At 34.9% G+C, this 21,719-nt stretch overlaps 1 protein-coding gene across 9 annotated transcripts in view; it reads left to right on the plus strand.

Moving 5' to 3' along the window:
* CASK (peripheral plasma membrane protein CASK) overlaps positions 1 to 21,719 on the plus strand; it is a 599,783-nt gene that overhangs the window by 510,669 nt on the left and 67,395 nt on the right. For 8 of the 9 annotated variants that reach the window (XM_076526056.1, XM_076526055.1, XM_076526059.1 and 5 more), the window contains 3 exons: positions 11,161 to 11,352; positions 13,566 to 13,730; positions 15,146 to 15,214. In XM_076526056.1, the coding sequence (XP_076382171.1) occupies positions 11,161 to 11,352; positions 13,566 to 13,730; positions 15,146 to 15,214 (426 nt within the window). Of the gene's footprint in view, positions 1 to 11,160; positions 11,353 to 13,565; positions 13,731 to 15,145; positions 15,221 to 21,719 lie in introns of all 9 variants that reach the window. The other variant, XM_076526057.1, reaches the window with a different exon arrangement.

Genomic DNA, 21,719 nt, shown 5'->3' on the forward strand with positions numbered 1-21,719 from the left:
AATCAATTGGCCGGCGAGATGTAAACGCAATCGGAAAAAATAGATACTAACTAGGCTCCAATTAACGATCCGGGGTAACCCGAGCCAGATGAACCGCAGCCGTTCGTAGCCGCGTTTGCACGTCAATGAGCCAGTTACCGATTTCGTGGCTAGAATAATATTGTTCCATGCAAATGCAGGCCGCTGTCGACGCCGACGCTGCGGCTGTCTCTGCCACGTGGGTGTTGGCCCACAATCAAATGCCGGTGCAACGGTCCAACGGACCGCGCAACCGATCCGCAAACTCTTTCGGTTGGCGCTGCGACTTCGGCTTTTAATGCCAGAGAAAGTACCCGATGTACCGCGAAATCTCCAGAGCACACACGAGAATAAATACACCGGCCGACTGACATTGCTGTTGCACTTTGTGCTCGCAAATTATACTGCTCAAAGAAATTATAGCATAGAACAATTTTCAATAGAAATTGGTCAACTTTGATCGACGATAACTCCGCGAAAAATCATCGTAGAGTGATGACACTTTCTTTAACCCGAGAAAGATAACCTACGTCGCAGAGGCGCCTGCGAAATAAACAACTGACTGCACCGTTTTCATAGAGGTCTAGTGATTTAAGTTTAAAATTACTTAAAATATAAAAAAATATAATATAAATGCATTTTATTTTTACAATAATGCCAAACCTTTAAAATGACTAGATTAACTTAAATAAATATCCATTGTTAGTATAAAATTGACGCCTTAGAAAAGCATGCGCCTCTGAAGCGTATGGTTATCTTTTACGTACGTTGTCATATGGTTATCTTTCTAGGGTTAAATTAAAGCTCGAAACTTCTATTTTAAGATAGTGTTTCTGGATTTTAAGTTTGATGCACCATCATCGGTGTAACAATTTAAATACGAGGCCATGATTAGCATGTTGAAAATAGCCGAGTTTGACGAAATGCACGGACTTCGTCAAATCTTTTTAGTAGACGTTATTTACTGCCGAATAAAGTTCGATCCTTCCTCTTTAAGTGAACAAAAAATAAACGCAGCTGCGATTTCTTTTCACGAAGTTACAGCATTTTGAAGTAACCCTTGCATTTTTGCCGATAACTCCGCGGAAACCAGTGTAGAACGCAAGGGTCACTTTAAAGTGCTGTAACTTTGCGAAAAAATCATAATCATGTTTCTATTTTTTTTTCAATTAAAGAAAACGAATCGAACTTTATTCCACTGAAACCGCGTCGCCGAAAAATATTTGACAAAGTCTGTGCATTTCGTCGAACTTGGCAATTTTCAATGCGTCAAGGAGTGATAACAAGGAATGCTAACGAACACAGTTGTGGAAGAAATTATAGTACAAGGTGTTAAAGGATGGCAATAAAAATTGTTTGAGTTTGAGAAAAAAACGCGAATCTGAAGTGCTAAAAAATTCGCAGCATAAGCAACGAATAATGCAAAATCGTGTTGCTGTACGAAAGGCAGGAAAGAATTTAAGAAACAGACGTAAATTTTTCTTGTCCCGAATCGACGTAACATTTCATGATGCCGGAACGCTGGTCGACGGTGTTTTTCCGCGTTCTTTTGCAAGCGTGCTTTTTGCAGGAGCGACGCGCAGATACATACAAATATTATTCCGCATTTTTCTACTACGCGAGCGAATAAGTAAGTTATACCGACGTGCTAACTTTCGTTCGAGACCGAGCGCACGGTCCAAACACCAGATTCACTGGAAAAAAAACATTCTTGTTGACATGACGCAGCGTGTTTCGACACGTTTACGCCGGCCAGACGCGTATTACTGTCCGTTAAACAATGGAAGTCGCGAGCGCGTGCTGTGCTCTTCGATTTTTATGGGTAAACAACTCTAACAGTTGCGGAATTCATTGGATATTGATTGGCTGTATACAGGGTGAGGCACCTAAAATAGGTCACCCAAATAACTTGTTCGCTTATAATAATTAAAAACATTTGTCAGGCAAAAGTTGTTTGATTCCGAGGGGCACGTAACATAATATCAATGGTTTTTTGTTGGTGGAAGCAAGGAGGAGATATGAAGGTCAAACTTGTTTTTTTTTAAATGGGATGATATTGTTTTTTATTTATATTTCGATAGAGCCTTCTGAGTACAATGACTTATAAATGAACGTCATTGTTATAGTTTTTCGTTTAGTCGATAGTTTTTTGGTTGGTGGAAGCAAGGAGGAGATATGAAGGTCAAACTTGTTTTTTTTTTAAATGGGATGATATTGTTTTTTTTTATATTTCGATAGAGCCTTCCGAGTACAATGACCTATAAATGAAGGTCATTGTTATAGTTTTTTGTTTAGTCGATAGTTTTTTGGTTGGTGGAAGCAAGGAGGAGATATGAAGGTCAAACTTGTTTTTTTTTAAATGGGATGATATTGTTTTTTATTTATATTTCGATAGAGCCTTCTGAGTGCAATGACTTATAAATGAACGTCATTGTTATAGTTTTTCGTTTAGTCGATAGTTTTTTGGTTGGTGGAAGCAAGGAGGAGATATGAAGGTCAAACTTGTTTTTTTTTTAAATGGGATGATATTGTTTTTTATTTATATTTCGATAGAGCCTTCCGAGTACAATGACCTATAAATGAAGGTCATTGTTATAGTTTTTTGTTTAGTCGATAGTTTTTTGGTTGGTGGAAGCAAGGAGGAGATATGAAGGTCAAACTTGTTTTTTTTTTTAAATGGGATGATATTGTTTTTTATTTATATTTCGATAGAGCCTTCCGAGTTCAATGACCTATAAATAAAGGTCATTCGAGATTACAAAAGGACAATACTAATGGAACATAAATTATCTCAAGTCACTGCAGAAGTCAAGTACAGAAAAATTTGTATAAAAGATCAACGTATGAATTTTGTTCATCCGGTAAACATTATAATTTTTCGTTTACTTCGACTATCTTTTGTAGTATTTTTAAATGTAACATTCTGTATAAATATAATATTCGGATCGTCGATGATGATAATTATTCATAACCGATATACATATATATTTCTAGTTATCCGTAATTATTATATTAATTATTATAATTATTATTATATTTCTATTATTTTTGCAATTGTTATTGGTAACCACGACACGTAAAAGTTACTTATTTGTAACAATTGCGTTACTTTTTCAAAATTTCGTTTAAAGTTTAACGAATGACTTACCCTTTCTGTGAACGAAAATTAATTTTCTATCGATGATATTTCCCCGTCAAATGTTTGACAGTAACTGTAATTTTTGGTCTCGAATGGAAACGTATTTTGAACGAAATCATTCTAAAATCCAGCTGCCGTCGGAAGTTCAAGAAGTTAAAAAGTTCAATGGTAAGAAGGACTGGAAAGTTGAGATTTAGCACAGAAACGAATCTTTTGTCTCTCTTGCATTTAGCTGGCAATTTATTCCATCGATCCAGGGATTCCTGGTCGTAAAAACAAGTTAGTGCTTTCGCTGTTATTACACGGTCTCTTGTTCTGAAAAAATTGACTGCGGATTTTTCTGCAAAATCGAAATTGTCCGCATCGATTTTGAAGAAATATGAACCAACTTCGTTCTTTGTTATCGTTCTTCGCTCTTGGTTGCATCAAAACGATTAAAAATTGTGCATTGTCATTTTCAAATACTTTCGATCCTTTTACTATTTAAAACTGCATTTACTCCTTTCCTCTGTTGCACATTCACATATTCCGCAGTCTAATAATAAATTTCGATTTTGGACGACATACCGTTGCAATAATGCAATTTTCCGCACCGTCATTCGAATCGAATACATTACTCTATATTTGAAGCCGAGTGTAATCAGCAAACAGTATCACCTCACAATTTAAACATCTAATGAAACAACATTTCCAAACAGTATTTCCCAAAGTAACAAGTACAATGTGCTTCATTTAAGTACTAACCTTCCGTCGGCGAACACAGTGTCCCGCGACACGTGCGAGTTAGAGTTTTCTCAACTGTGACGCGTCAATCAAACACGCTTGCCCTTTTCCTCTTGTATGTAATAAAAAATCAGATCATTTAATTTCTAGCCTCGAGAAAATTGCTTCAATATCACTGGGTTCGACTCGGCTCGACATGGTTTGGTTCGACTCGACTCTGCTCGACTCGACTGTACTCGATTCTACTCGACTCTACTCGATTCTACTCTACTCGATTCTACTCGACTCTACTCGATTCTACTCTACTCGATTCTACTCGACTTGTCTCGACTAGACTCGACTCGGCATAGCGCGGCACAGCATAGCTCGGCGCGGCGTGGCTCGACTCGACTCGACTCGGCTCGGCTCGGCTCGGCTCGGCTCGGCTCGGCTCGGCTCGGCTCGGCATGGCGCGGCGCGGCACGGCTCGGCGCGGCGCAGTGGTCTCGCGTGTTTCACTTCACACATGCTTTCCTCCGAGTGGAATTTACATATAGATTAGGCGTTCGCGGGATACGGGAAATAGAAACGCGACGGGGCTATCGAAGCGGAGCCGCGTGACGATTTTGGCTCGATTTCAAGTAACCGAGCACCAGGACGAAACGTATCCCCGCTGCCGCGCTGTCGTATTTCACTCTGTTCCATATATCTGTCCGGCGCTTTCTGCGGCGCTACTACTGTTCGCCAAAAATACGAGACCGTTCCCGACTTACTGTTCGCAATTCTTATCGGACAGACAAACATGCGCGCGGTTTTATTATCATCCGCTCCTTGTTCCATCGATATATCCGCCGCTGGCTTCGAATGTCCACAGGTTTCCGGATTTCCACGATCGACGATCGCTTTGCGGAATCTTCCCGCGAATTTGTATTCTTAACGCTGGGTTTACGGAACCCGCGAAGACGACGGATCGCTAACTTTCTCATCTACGATTTACACAGATTGTAAACAGACGTTTCTGGGTTATTTATTATGAAATGCAATGCACTGCAGAATTATTAAAGCATCACCAATTCTTGGCCAAATAATTGTCAATATTTGAACATCTATAACTTCGTTAAAAACTATCATAAAATTATGACTTTTCTTTCAAATTAAAGCTCGAAATCTCTACTTTACGATACCATATTCTAATTTTTAATATCACGGGTCCCCGTGACTATGGTATCCTAAATCCGAGAGCATGTTCACGATACCGATAAAGTGCAGAGTTTAACGCCCTCCGTGGACTTTGAATAATATTTTTTATATTATTTTTACACGACATCGCAATGATAAAGTTCGGACTTTCCTCTTCAATTTGAGGGCCGAATTAAGCCGCTACGATTATTTCTCGCAAAGTTACAGCACTTTAAATTACGAACGCGTGTTCTTTGATTTTGTTGGTTCTTTTTAATATAGAAAAGATTTAACACGTCTTACACGATAAATGTAAAATTAATTATGAACGAAAACAAATCGAAGACACAGCAATTGATCACCCCATCGGCTCCGCTAACCGTATCCTTAAATTCTGAAACGGCGGTAAAATAATTTTGGTCGCAGAAAGCGAATTCCCAAGAGACCACCGTGATCGAAACGCGATCGTCCTCGCGGTAGCAGCGGTAGTTGTAGCGGCGACGAGCCTCTTCAGACATTGGCAGCATTCCAGGGAATTATTCCGACACTTTGCAACGTACTGGTTCCGCACAACATGCCCTATCGTATCGTGTGTCGCCGCGGCACGAGCAGTCGCCGCACTTGAACCGTTTCGCCTTCCGCTTTCTCGAGTCAACCGACGTGACTTTTCCCTCATTAGGGAGCTTGAGGACGGCTTAGAATCCACTGAACGTGTCGACGACGACCAAGGGACCGAGAAATCGGTGAAAGAACACACCGGTGTCGCCTCTTCCTCTTCCACCGATCTTCTCGCTTTGTGGCCGCTTCCTTCCTTCCTCCTTTGCTCGCTTCGTTTCCTCTTCGCCGAGCCGAGAGGGTTTCACTCCAAACAAGAGTTACCGTCGTTTCAGTAATAAATAATCGGCCCGGTCTTATTGACGCGGCAAACCGCCGCTGAATGCGGCAAGGGTCGTCGCGTGCGCCGCTCGTTTACGTTCAGGTTTCGTCAGCTGAATAAATAAAGCGTCCCGTCTCGCATGGCCGCGGTTCGGCACTCGACTGCGCTCCGTCCCAGCAACTGAATTACATTTTTTTCGAAACCCGAGCATTCGGGTCAAGACGTTCTAACGCGAAGAATCTAGGACGAAACTGTGTACACGCGGGGCGGGGCACCGTTCTCGTTCGAGTTCTCCGGCGTTTTTTCTTTTCTAACGGACGGCGATATGTATTTCGGGACTAATTAGGTCTCCGTGGTCAAATACTGGCTGCGGCTGTGCGCCAGATTGTAGGCGCACGTTCACGATGCGGCGTTCAAGCACCGGTAAAATATTTTTGATCAACGGAAATGTATGTATTCGGAGTTTCCGTCGCAGCTAGGCGATTCTCGTCTTCGCGTCCTGGATATATCAACTATGAAGTATAAATATTTGATTGCGATTTCGATGAAATAGTGATTTGCTTCTGTATCGAATGAAATACTTGCGGAAATAGTTAACTGATTTTACAAATGTACAGGGTGTCCCAGGTTTTAATGTTCAAACTTCGTCAGTGTATTCTGTGGCACGAAGTAAGAAAAAAATGTTATGTAAATATAGGTCATACAGAGCTTTATTAAGAAGTTATAACAAAAATTCAGAATAGGAATAGTAATCAACTTGCTGTTACTGCGAGCATTGGCTTGAATAGATCAGCACATGCCGTGTGTTTATGTAAACTGTGTTTATTAATACATTTCGAAATGTATTAATAACCGTTGTTGACAGTACATGATTGACATCGATCGAAGATTTTTTTTATTTTTTATTTTTTTTTTAGTTGATTACTATTCCTATTCTGAATTTTTGTTAGAACTTCTTAATAAAGTTCTATATGACCTATGTTTACATAACATTTTTTTCTTACTTTGTGCCATTTTTGCCAAATTTTGAACATTAAAACCTGGGACACCCTGTATATGCAGTTATTTCGACGTTTCTTCTTTCTCTCTTCTGTTTCATTTTTCCTTTTTTTCTTTGTTCGTACTTATGCGATTGCTATAATAAAATCTCTTTATTTTTGATATTTTAATTATTCCGATGTACTGTGTTTGTTTACAAGCAATGTAACGGTGTCCGTAATATGTTTCGGTCTGCATTAGTTTTTTTTTTTTAGAAATGAAGCTGACCTTCAATTTTTCAAATCGAATGCTATGTATTTTCTACCGTTGCTGAAAAATACGTGAGTGACATCGATCGAAGATCGAATTTATGACCGTGCGAATTTCGTTTCTATTCTCTTTCATTTCATTGAACGAATTTTTGTTATAACTTCTTAATAAAGCTCTATATGACCTATGTTCGCACAACATTTTTTTCTTACTTTGTGCCATAGAATATGCTGACAAAGTTTGAACGTGTTAAAACCTGGGACACCCTGTATAATAAGTATTTAAAATATATGTATATTTTATAATATAGAGGGGAAATACTAAAAATTAGAATAAATATATTATTTATTCTGAATCCGGCCATTTTGGCCGGCATACTAGTTCCGGCGTTAAAAATGTACGTTTCAAGAAATCGATGAACTTTACCTTGGAAGAAATATGTCAAGCACGGAGTAGAAATATTTGATTAATTTTCTTATGAAATAATAGTTTATTTCTATATTAAACGAAATGCTACTGGAACTACTTAATTAATGTCACGAATACACAATAATTAAACTGCGGATTTTATGCAGTAATGAGGAAAATGAATACATGGAATCAAAAACAGTGGAAACATTTTAAACTATTTAAAGGTACTATCGTATTATTTTGAACTCGTTAAGCTCATTAAAAAAGAAAAAAGAAATAAATATATGTTAAGCTCCTGCATCTTGCAGTCAAAGCAGGACATTTTTAATTTGCATAAAGATCCGCAGTTTGGTAATGAGCATTTAAAATATATATTTTATAATGCAAACCTGAGAAGTAACAAATTAAAATAAATATATTATTTATGTGTGAAATGAAGTATTAATATATGAATATTATTTCCATCTTAAATTATAATGCAGACATAAGTTATTGAACAGCGAATCTCTGTGAAAGATGAAATTGTTCTGCATCTGTTGCAAGAGACAAGAAGAGGAGATTCTGGAGATTCTTCCTTTCTTCAATAGTTTTCGCTATTTTAAATTTACAGCCACTCATTTTCATTGTAAATGCACAAAATCCGCGGCTTAATTAAATTGCAGCTACTCATTTTCATCGTAGATGCATAAAATCCCCGGTCTAATTATAATTTGTTTTCTGGGATTTTTTGACATCTCTTTTCATTCCGAAGCCATTTTTTCCGCATTTTATGAAAACTGCACCGAAGGACAGATTGCTCCCTTTGTCGGGAAGCTTCTCTCTCGTTAAAGTAAAACGAAAAGCTTCTTGAATTTTTTCATACGTACACACGTTTTCTTGCATCTTACAATTAAAAACTGAAATTATATGTCTATCCGGCTTCTGCAATTCTCAACCAATGCGAACAATTCTTATTTTGCATAAAAACTCGTAGTCTAGTAATTATATTCTATGTGTATCGACCTTCTTCATGTTTTGTTTAAATAAAATACTATCATAAAATATATAATTTCATAAATTATATCTTATTTCTTATGTTTCAAAAATATTGATATTATATAAATATACATATACATATATAAAATAATAATATAATGATATATAAATATACATAGTCATATGTAAAATAATAATAGAATGATATATTAATATATATATATTTATATTTTATATTTATTATTTATTGATTATTTATTATATTATATAAATTTTAATTAATTAATATTATTAAAAATAATAATGGGATGATATATTAATATATATATTAATATATCATTCTATTATTATTTTTATTTATATCATTATATTTATGTATCAGATATTATATATTAGTACATCATTAATTAATATTATTTCTTTATTATCTGCAAAAAATCCGCAGTCCATTTTCATTAGGATTTGCAGGACTTAATTGCGGTACTAAATCACGCGAATTTTGCGCGGTCTTTCGGCGTTTAGCAGATCTTTGGGCGTTCATTACTCCTGATCGATGAACAACGCTGTATCTCATGACGGCTCGAACGCTCTTAATTACGTATAATGGAGGCAGGGATGAACTACGGCGAAGCAGGAGCCCGCAAATTCATCCGTATAATTGAAGTAGTTTCCGGAAGTTCGCGGTACGAGACGTGTCTGGACAGAAACTTGGAACACCAAGGCCAAGATTGTACCGCAAATTCGAGCGGCCTGTGCAAATAGCTTGTTTGAAGTGGCACTTGACCGTCTATGTGTCGCAATCAAGTGTTACGTTCCTGTTGACGTTATCTCAATCGCAAACATTTACTGTAGAGGGTGTCGCAGGGTTAAATCGACAAAATTTAGATATGAATTTTAGGACCGTGAAAAACAAACAAAGTTTTCCTCTGCGAGTGTACTCGCAGATGCTTCCGCCAAGAGATATTTATTATCACTGGTCTGCGGATCGTTATGCAAAATAAAATATTTCTGTGTTAACTGTAAGAAGCAGGAATTAGATAAAAATGTATTTCATCATTCGATAATGTAAATATATCCAAAATAATGCGACAGTATTCTTAAATTCCTTTAAAGTTTTTATATATGAGCCGTTTATTTTGAAAATGGCCTAAGTCCATTTATACTTAAATTGAGATATATATATATATATATATATATATATATATATATATATATATATATATATATATATAATCATACTGCTTAAGTGTATCTAAAGGAGTTAAATTTATAGTTCCTATTAAAATAACGACAATATTATTTAAGATAATATGGCAATTAATAAAGATGATAATTAATAAAGTTAATAATTATTAATAAAGTTGTTGGACTTAGTAGTGTATGCTATCGAAATAATTTTTGAATTTTTCGATCGGGTATATTACCGAAGGAAATTACTATTTATTGCATAATATGATTGTCATTATTACTGGACTGCTGGACAGTTATGCAAAATACTATTTTCCAAGACGATTGTAAGAGACAAGAATTAAATACAAATAAATTGTTTCTCCTTTATAATCTTGATTAGTCGAAAATAGTTCAACAATATTATAAAATTGTTCTTATATCTTCAGAATTTTATAAAATCCGGAGTCCAATTATTGCACACGTTGCTTAAAATATTTTTTTGCTATTTTTATGAAATAGCAATTTGTTTCTGTAATGGATGAAACACCAGTGGAAATAATTAACTAACTATTTATTTTAGACCCTATTTGGTATAATATTCTGGGGTACTAATATTATAAAATCCGGAGTCCAATTATTGCACACGTTGCTCAAAATAATTTATTACTAGTTTTATGAAATAGCAATTGGTTTCTATATTGAATGAAACACCAGTGGAGATAATTAAGTAACTATTTATTTTAGACCCTATTTGGTATAATATTCTGGTACTAATATTATAAAATCCGGAGTCCAATTATTGCACACGTTGCTCAAAATAATTTATTACTATTTTTATGAAATAGCAATTGGTTTCTATATTGAATGAAACACCAGTGGAAATAATTAAGTAACTATTTATTTTAGACCCTATTTGGTATAATATTTTTTTACGTGGAACTTTTAATGTTTTATCCGAATTCGGGAAGAAATATGTGAATCGTTCCATATAAAAATTTGAAAATGACCTTCGTACCTCGATAAACCAACGAAATAACGTAATGCAACTTCTATCCGAAATATTTCTTCGTTCAACGAATATTTTATAAGATTTTTTGATCATGTTACAAGACTCACCCTGAATACGTGACTCTCGCGACAAATATTACAATAAAACTCGTTCAAAATCGGAGCAAATGTTTTATTGTTACATTTATAAACCCATAGAAAACAGCTGCTCTCAGTGCTCCGTAAATCTACTGTTCAAAATAATTTTATCTCGGAAGATTAATGTTTATAACGACCGAAACGCTTTTACGGTGGAATTAGGGCGAAGTTTTTGCGGATCGTCGGTGTTCCGCGAATACTCGGAAGGCGTTCGCGTACGTTCACGTAATTTTGATGGTATGTAGTTCGCGGGGCATGATAGCGAATTCAGAAGTTTGTTGGTTTCTTGTTGCAGGCGTTGTTGCAAGCGCACGACGTAGCAGGACACGAAGTTTACGGCGAAGAAGCCACGAGGGTGACGCCGCCGCCTCTCCTTCCATATTTAAACGGAGGCGATGATCTCGAGGGACAGAACGGCGATCTAGACCTCGAGAATGTGACGCGTGTCAGGCTGGTCCAGTTCCAGAAGAACACCGATGAGCCGATGGTGAGACGATTCTTTTAGTAATCATAAATCTAACCGTAACTCGAACGTGTTCTCGTCGGATATTTTATAGCTATTTGTGATAGATCTTTCCTCCGATCTTCTTGCAGTCGGACTTTTCTCTTCGGTACAACCAATTATAAATTTCTTATTTAATAAATAAATATAATAAATAATAAATAATAAATTTCCATATAATAAATATCCATTTTTTTAGTATTACTTAAATATTTATTATTATTTATTTTATTTATTTTTATTATATTATATATAATATAATATATAATAATAATATAAATAATAATATAAATAATAATAATAATTATATTAATATATAATAATAATATAAATATTATATAATAATATATATATTATTATTTTTATTATATTATATATAATTATATTATTTATTATTATTATTTATTATTTATTTATTATTATTATTTAGTATTACTTATTACTTAAATCTTTCGTACCAGATTGCCATAATATTATTTGACATGTGACGAGTCGAAACGTTTTTTGTTAAAAATTATTAAGAATCTGGTGAAAGTTATGCGGAAGTTGGAAGACAATTTCGTACAGAATGTGGAAAGAAAAATTGTCCAACGAAATATGCAAATCGAAAACGAATTTTTCAATTATCCTTTAAATTGAAAGATTCGAAGAAAGTGGTTCGCTTGCAGATAAAGTTGGTAAACGACAACATCGTAGCCCTCGTTCCGAAGAAGACATTACGATGACGTTGTTTATTAATTTGATCTGCGAGCGAACCGTTTTCTTCGAATTTTTGAATTATTCTTTCGATCTCCATGTTCGATGAACAGTTTCTTGTCTTTTCAATTAGGCTTTTTCTAACGAGCACTAAATGTAACTGTCGTGCATTGTCTTGTACGAATTCTAAGATTGAATTTATGATACATTTTTCAGAATTTTTATAACACTGTGTGTGTGTCCAAATGAAGAAATACATTCAGTAATAAGACAGAAGCGAATGTATACTTTCCATCATTCGTATCGTAGTATTGCATTAAGGAATTTATCGAATCTTTTCCAACGAAAGAATCTTTATAACTTCGACAATTTTTAAGTAGGATATGTGAAACCGGACATTTTGCATGTTACGCTTAATGTTAAATACAGCGTGTCCCAAAAGTTACTCGCAATCGTTCCTGAGGGATTCCTGAGGTCATTCGAAGTAACTTTTTCCTTGACGCAAATGCAATCCGCGGCTTCGTTTCCGAGTTATTAACGAAAAACAGCGACCAATGAGAGGCGAGTTCGGCTGGCGCGAGGCGGCCGAGCCAATAAGTGGGACTGGACTTCGGCCGCCCGTTGGCTTGGACCGCCTTGCGCCAGCTGATCTCGCTTCTCATTGGTCGCTGTTTTTTGTTAATAACTCGGAAACGAAGCCGCGGATTGCATTCGCGCTAAGGAAAAAGTTACTTCGAATAACTTCGGGAATCCTCATTTCCCGATTGCGAGTGACTTTTAGGACATCCTGTATAGTTGTAGTTGTTATCTAATACATAATACATATATAATAATAATTAAATAATAATAAATAATAATATAATAACAATATAATAATAATATAATAATAATATACTAATAATATAATAATAAATAATAATAAATATATATATAATAATAATAAATAAAAATATGAAAAATAAACAACAAGCTCGCGAGAAATACAAATTGTACGACAATAAATAGTTTTAATAGTTTCGATAAGTTAAAGACAGCATAAAAATATTATTAAATTCTTCGTACGTTTTCACAATTTCATATTTTCAGCCGCACGCTTTCGTCACAAATGCATAAAATTCACAGTCCAGTCATCGAGCAGTAATATTAATCGAGAACAAAATTTCCGTAATCACATTCTATTTTATAATTAATGCGCATAAAGAGTTTTATTAATGTTCAATCAATCGCGCTTCATTCGAATAAAGTTCCGGCGTTGTGCAACTTTTCCAATAAAATGCACAGGCGTCGACTCGACTCTGCGGAAAAAAGATAGTGGCGTTTACTATCGCAATCTCATTCATAACGCCGGTTTTATGCACGGTCGTTTCTCTGCGTGTGTGAGAAACACACGCTGCATCCTACGACGCGCCATTAAACCGTAGCGAACACACATTGTTCGAGTAGAGTAATTCCGAACGCAATTTCAGGGTGGATGTAATAATGATCGTATGCTTGGTTTGCAGGGGATCACTCTGAAAATGAACGAAGATGGCAAATGCGTGGTAGCACGAATTATGCACGGTGGAATGATACACCGACAAGCGACTCTTCACGTCGGTGATGAGATCCGAGAAATTAACGGGATACCAGTGGCCAATCAATCTGTCAATGCGTTGCAAAAAATACTCGTAAGTGCCGTCAATATAGCGACGATCGAACAATTCATACGATTCACGACTCGCGTTCAGATCGCTCGGATAACTCTCCGTAGCTTCCTGAAATATGCTGCTATGTATTCACGGCAGCGCATCGGAGCTTCTTTAGACATATTTTATGTCGTCATTAAAGGATATTTTTATAGATTAAACTGATTAGAATATCACGAATTCTTACTTACTTCTTTAACGAAGTCTTACGAAATCTTACTTCTTTAATATCTCGGGATTTTACGTGTTTTACAAAAATATACGTGCAGTCGTAGCAGTCGTTTCCTTAATTCGTGAATTATTTCTGTCAGAAACTGTACGACGAATTATTTCTGGAGTAATTTATTCAAAGTTGTAGTGCAAAGTGGAAAACAAAATAGAATGTCTCGTTTCTGTAAGTAATTATGAATATATTCGATTTTAATGGCATTTTTTTTTATTTTCACGATTATGGTAGATTGCAGATTTGAAGCATTCGTGACCGAAATGCAGTTGAAAGATTCAATTATTTTATAAATATATGTGCATTAGGTTCGACTCATTGAAATCATCAAAAGTACAATGTGTAATGAAAAATGTCAGTGACGCAGGCAATTTTTAGATTGTCTCAAGATTTGTTGCCTATTTATTAGAATAATAAATGCAATTTTGCATTTAAATGCATTGTTGCAATTTGCTATGAGACATAAGAATTAATTTTGTTTCTATTGTTACACGTTGCTGCCAGAATTAATTAATTCGACTATTGTTACAATCTGCTATCAAAATTAATTGTGACTTTATTGTTCACACTTCGCTACCAAAATTATTTATGAATACTGTCTCACTTTGCTTACAAAATTAATTTTGACTTTATTATTCGCACTTTGTTCTCAAGATTAATTATGAATATTGTTAGACTCTGCTTACAAAATTAATTATGACCTTATTGTTACATTTTGTTACCAGAATCAATTGTAACACTGTTACCAGAAACGAGAATTCATTTCAACTCAATTGCTATACTTTACTACTTGTTTTAATTATGACTGTTACGCTTTACTACCAGAAACAAGAATTAATTACAACTCTATTGTTACACTTTGCTACCAGAATTAGTTATGTCTCTACTGTTACACTTTGCTACCACAATTAGTTATGTCTCTACTATTTAACTTTGTTACCAGAATTAATTATCACTTCATTGTTACTCTTTACTACCAGAAACATGAAATTGCATAATCTAACACATAGTTCATTTTCGAAACACAGTAGAATTTCTATCGTGATACTATAACAATAATGTACTTCGACTATCGTAATATATACCATCAAAATAACCATCGACTATCATAACCGAACAGCTTTCAGCTGGTATTTTCGTGTGTTTCACTCAGCAGTTCCGCTTTCTGTTGCAGCGTGAAGCACGAGGATCAGTGACCTTCAAAATCGTGCCGTCGTACAGAAGCGCGCCGCCACCCTGTGAGGTACAAGTAAGCCCTAAAACCCAATCCCAATCCCAACACCTGACTACAGCAAATAAGCAAACACCGACGGCGACAGTGTCGACGAGCACCAGCTCGGACGCTGCCGCGAGCAAGCTCGGGAAATCGGTGAAAACCTCTTCGGCCGCCACTAGTAAAGAGAAGAGTAGCAAATCGAAGCCATCGAAAAACAAAAGTTCGGCCTCCTCGACCGAGAGCACGCCCAGGCGACGGCTGAACCCCTTATCGGCTCTAAGGTCGCGGAAATCTTAGATGACAGGCGACGATAGGTCGCCGATAGGTCTCCGAAGCTCTCCTGGCGCCAGTTTAAAGTAGAAGTTCGAATTAATCTGTTGAACAGCCTCCATCCCCGCTGTCCTTGGGCGGTTCTACAGTGGATCGCGCGAAAGTGCTCGAGCCGGCGATTGCAAAAAGCTCCGAAAATAACCGTTTCGAGTTGTTTTCGAATGGAAGGCATTTCTTAAAGCTGGACGAAATGGTATGAATTGTTTTGAGATGTTAGACGGGCTGGTTTATTAGAGAATGCTTAAGACAATTTTTAAGAAATTGTAAGCACTTGGAATGTTAATAAAAAAAATATAAAATACAGATTTTTCTTTTTTAAAGGTTTCGTTTTTGTCGTTATAGTAGACTATAGATTTTAAGCATTTGCGACGATGATGTAGACAGTTTTACAAGTGTCTGTACGTTAGAATGTATTGTAGATGCAACATTATAAATGTTATACTAATGTTAGATTATTGTTACACTGTGCTACAAAAAGCAAGAATTAAGTACGAACCTGATGTTACGCTTTAGTACAAAAATTAATTGCGACTCTGTTGTTGCACTTTGCTGTCAGAAACAAGAATTAATTATGATTTTGTCGTTACACTTTTTGCAAACAGAAGCTAGAATCATCTATGACTCTATTGTTACACTTTACAACCAGAAACAAGAATTAATTCTATCTCTGTTGTTACACTTTGCAATCAGAAGCAAGAATTAACAATGACTCTATTGTTACACTTTGCAATCAGTAGCAAGGATTAACAATGACTCTATTGTTACACTTTGCAATCAGAAGCAAGAATTAACAATGACTCTGTTGTTACACTTTGCAACCAGAAACAAGAATTAATTTTAACTCTGTTGTTACACTTTGCAACCAGAAACAAGAATTAATTTTAACTCTGTTGTTACACTTTGCAACCAGAAACAAGAATTAATTTTAACTCTGTTGTTATACTTTGCAATCAGAAGCAAGAATTAACATTGACTCTATTGTTACACTTTGCAATCAGAAGCAAGAATTAACAATGACTCTGTTGTTACACTTTGCAACCAGAAACAAGAATTAATTTTAACTCTGTTGTTATACTTTGCAATCAGAAGCAAGAATTAACAATGACTCTATTGTTACACTTTGCAATCAGAAGCAAGAATTAACAATGACTCTATTGTTACACTTTGCAATCAGAAGAAAGAAATAACAATGACTCTATTGTTACACTTTGCTATTAGCAAATAATTATTAATTGTGACTCAGTTTGACTCACATTGCTACTAAAATTACTCACAACTCTTCGCTATTTAGCACAAGAATTAATTACAACTCAACCAATTTCGATGAAGTTCTCAGCATGCGTGCAATTTACATAGACTTATTTTTACAACAAAAATTTCGTCATCATTGTCTACTAAACTGGTCCGTTCAACATCTCAAAAAAACCACAAACCGTTTGGTGTAATTTCAAGAATGTTGTACCGCTTTAAACGGTGTTTTGAACACTTTCGCGAGTCCCTGTATCTAGGTAAGAGTGATTTCTAGTAAGGGCGACTCGATCTTAGAGTTCAGTCGATCTAGGTGAATTTTTTAATGACCGTAGAAAATAGATCAGCGTCTCTTGGATTCTCCTTCTTCTGAGTCCACTGTCTAATTCTTCGATAATTCGTTTAATGCTGGAGAATGTAGCTCGTGATCGGGGCGGTGGTTCACTGGTATCAGTTCGTGTGTCTAATTGTAGTTGTGTATATGGAGTGTTTCAATAGTTGAGAAATCGTTCGCTGCGAGGAGGACTATCGCACCTAAGATCTAGCTAGTTAGGTGTACTTTTGAGTTAGCACTTGGACGGCTGGGTCCATTTGAACCTAAACTATAAATATTATTATTTGATCATCGAGTTTTGTGACAGATAATTTCAATTGTCACACGTTTCATTAATAGACTGCGGATTTTATGCATTTATGACAGAAAATGAGTAGATCAAATACAAAACAGTGGAAATTTTTAAAGAATTCAAAAATACTAGTGCATTATTTTCAACTCGATGAAATAATTAATGAATGAAAGGAATGTCTGTGCAGCTTCTGTGTCTTGTAGTTAATTTTCATTTTCCTTAAAAATCCGCAGTCTATTCATTGAGGTTTGTAGACAAACTGACGTGTCTAGAAAATGATAAACAAGTCTAAGCGTAATAAATTATATTTTTATCGATAAGGTCCGCCGCGCCGAGCGTTAACGTCTTTGCTGAATTCTTGCTTATTTCGCCGTTGACATGATCTAGTCGTTTATTCTAGTCAGTCATCAGCGTCTTCTTGGATTTTAATTTCGATTAATCAGGTTTAAGGGACGAAACGAATCCTTACGAGTTTACGATGCTTGGAAAATGCATTCTGTATGCATTCGATCGCGTTGTCTTAGTGGTTTGATCTAATCGAAAATATACATACATGAATAAAAAGCTGAGTACTGAGTAATCTGAGTAAAGCTGAGTATCTATATGATTAACCCTTTGCAGTCGAAGCTATTTGAATTCGAAATCCAAAACATAATTTCTGATCTACAGTATTTCTATTTTATATAATTTATCGCGACTCATGCGTATGAAATTGGACCTATTGGCAAGTACAATGCAATTTTAATAGTCTTTTTTAAAGTATAAACGAGTTTGATGCTCTTCGAATGATTTTGAAAAATAGCATATCAATTTTTAGTGGCGCCTCAGAGTCGTCATTCGAGTGCAAAGGGTTAATCTACATTAACCCTTTGCACTCGAAGCTGTTTCAACTGAAAATATAAAATCATTTTTCTAACTTACAGTATTTCTATTTTATATTAGAAAATGCATTTTATGCATATATGAAAATCGACTCTTGGGACTCGCGTAACAGTGTTACACTCATAACAATTTTTCAAATTTAAACTTTGTTAAATATCAAAATTATTCTAATACGTGATATAACAAATATTAATGGTGCCTCAGAGTCGCCATTCGAGCGCAAAGGGTTAAATATTATTGTCTTTGCAGTACCTAAATATTGAAACTTCAATTCTATCTATTCGTTTACACATAGTACGACGCCTATTCGAAGTTTATTTTCGAAACGTCAGATAATATTCATATCTACGTACTAATTTACCGAATCTGGTGCAACCATGAAACTGCATGGCCTATGTCGGTCTTTCCAACAAGCAGCGGAATTTTTTAAATCGCCACAGTCCGCGAAAAAACGCGAGAAACGCGCAGCAACATTTTTCCTCATAGCTTTCGGTCGTTGAAGGACAACTATACCAAAAATGTAGATTCCGCGTACGAGTTTAATTAAAAAAAAAAAAAACTTCGTTCAGTGAATTTCGTCACGAATGTGTGTCAGTGGATTTTGTTTTCAAAGTGTTGAAACTGTCGTTTTTTTTCTCTTTTTTTTCTAATAGTATTTTCATGTTCGTAATGATGAAAAATGCATTCACTGATTTAATCCTACCGAATATTTTACAAGAGCTTGGTATAGGTCGACGTGAATGTCAACTTCAATTGAAAATAATACATTGACAACGAGAAAGTGAGCGAGAAAGTAGTAGCTATCAATATATATATATATATATATATAATATTTATGTATAATATTATATATATTATATTATATATTATCAATATATATAATATTTGTATAATATTATATATATATATATTATATTATATATTATATTATATATATAATATTTTTAAACGCTATCTTCTTGCCCTGAAATAACAAGTACTCGATATGAAAGTTTCAGATTAATTTTTTTCTGGTTACATAAATTTTATACGAGTGTTGTATCGTTAATCGGTGGACGGCGGATTTTATGCAACTATGAGAGGGACGAGTAGATCGAATACAAAACAGGAAACATCTTTTCGAAGGACATAAAAATACTATATCGTGTCTCTTTTACCTAATTAAAATTGTTAAGAGAAGAAAGAAATGTTTGTACAGTTCCTGCAGCTTGGAATAAATGCAGACGATTTTTATCTTGCATAAAAATCCGCGGTCTATTAATCTTGTACGCAATACTCAGTTTAATTATACTATATAGGTAGAAACGATATTAAACCATAGTCACTAGCACTATTAAAAATAAGAGTTTTCACATAGTACTGTGATCGATAAATTTCGAATAAATTCTAACAGCTGTATTTACTTAGTCTGCTTCTAAAAAAGACTTAGATTGATATTAGAACGTGCGGTAGACTTTTACGAAGTAATTAACTACTCGCTAGATCTATCATTATTTTTCTTCTATCGGAGAACCCGGTTGAGAATCGTAAATCGCGCGTGTGGACACATTTATTGCTGTCTAAGTCATGATTACTATAAATGTTGTTTGGAAAGCTGTTTCGTTTTCTCTCAAGAAAGTGAAAGATGATTTTTTAATGTTTCGAGTAAATATTAATTATTAGATATTATCTAGTAAATATTATTTAGTAAATACTATTTAATAAATAGATATCATTTAGTAAATATTATTGAATAAATAGGTATTACTCAATAAATATTATTTAATAAATATTATACAGTAAATAGGTATTATTTAGAAAATATTATTCAGTAAATAGGTATTATTTAGTGAATATTATTTAGTAAACATTATTTGGTAAATATTAAATACCATTTAGTAAACATTATTTGGTAAATATTAAATATTATTTAGTAAACATTATTTGGTAAATATTAAATACTATTTAGTAAACATTATTTGGTAAATATTATTTTTTATATTATTTAATGATGTATTTTCCTGTAACTTTCTGCCACTTTTGGGAGCTTTTTATTTGAAGAAAAGAAATTTGTTTGAAAAGCGAAAGAACTTGCCAAACGACCCAATGCGCCTAATGGTCAGCCAAGTACAGGTTGCACCAAAACTTAAAAGTTCAACGAACTTGAAAAACTTCAGAGAGAAAACGAGAAAGTCCGTACGTATTTGATTCGGTTTAATGAAAGCTGCATTCTTGTGCGGTGCACCTACGCGAATTGGATTATGGAAATGATCCGAGCGGAAAAATCTGGGAAAACAAGCGGGCGAATTACACCCGACCGAGTAAGTTTTTTAGTATTCAAGGTGATTTAATTGGATGGGTAAATTTTACTCAGGCCAATCCCCGGTTTATGGAGATGGCCACTTATCCAGGACATTCTGAATATTACGCGAGCAGTCCGAGGGACATTACGTGAACACAGCCGGAGATCAGATAGGTAGCCTAATTTTAAGTAAATTCCCGTAAGCACGCGCTCGGGAACCCCTCGGCCGCGCGAATGCAGTTTTAATTAACACTGATTAGTTCATATTCCCGGATTCGTTTGTGTAACTGCATATTGTCACTTGTTTCGTTAAGCGGATCCGTGATAACCGCCGAAATCGCCTAATTCAACCGGCCGCTAGACTGTTATGCTACAATCTCGCTGGACTGTGGATTCTCTGAATTTCAATTTTCTCTGTGCAACAATTTACATATAGAAAAAAACTATTCGCGAAACAATTCGGATACAAAAAACTATTCGTGAAACAATTCTTATACGAAAGCTGTTCATAAAACGATTTATGTGTATATGTAGGAAAATTATTCGTAAAACAATTTATGTATATATGTAGGAAAATTATTCGTAAAGCAATTTATGTACGAAAACAATTCATATAGAAAAACTATTCGTGAAACAATTGACGAACATCGACCTACAACTTTCAATACGTTAAGATTATGTACGTCGAAATTTCGATTTATTTCTTATAATTGTTGCGGACAATCTTTATTTTGCAGGGAGATCCGCATTCTGCTGATTATCAAGTCTCGGTCGTTACATATTATTTAACAGATGCTCATTGTAAATTGATTAACCACGTTCGCAAAATTCTCCAACGAATTTATCGGCGAAACATCGTCGAGCTTTTATCACGATGTTGTGCATTAATTGTCTCAGATATGAGGCACCGTTATTAATAATAATGGTAACTGTTTCGATAATTTGGCACTAGTAACTCTATTTTTTAATAAAACTTCCATTAACTATTTTTGAATAAAATATTGATTAATAAAACGTTGATTAACTATTTTATGATAAAATATTGGTGAACTATTTGTTAATAAAATATTGATTTTATTCCAAAAATCGGAACGAATTTACGTTTACTCTCAATATTTTCTATCGTTTTTAGTCTTATATTTTTGGCAATAAACGCAGAAAATGT

This window comes from Megalopta genalis, chromosome 13 (genome assembly GCF_051020955.1).
Source record: "Megalopta genalis isolate 19385.01 chromosome 13, iyMegGena1_principal, whole genome shotgun sequence".
Classification (NCBI taxonomy): Eukaryota; Metazoa; Arthropoda; class Insecta; order Hymenoptera; family Halictidae; genus Megalopta; species Megalopta genalis.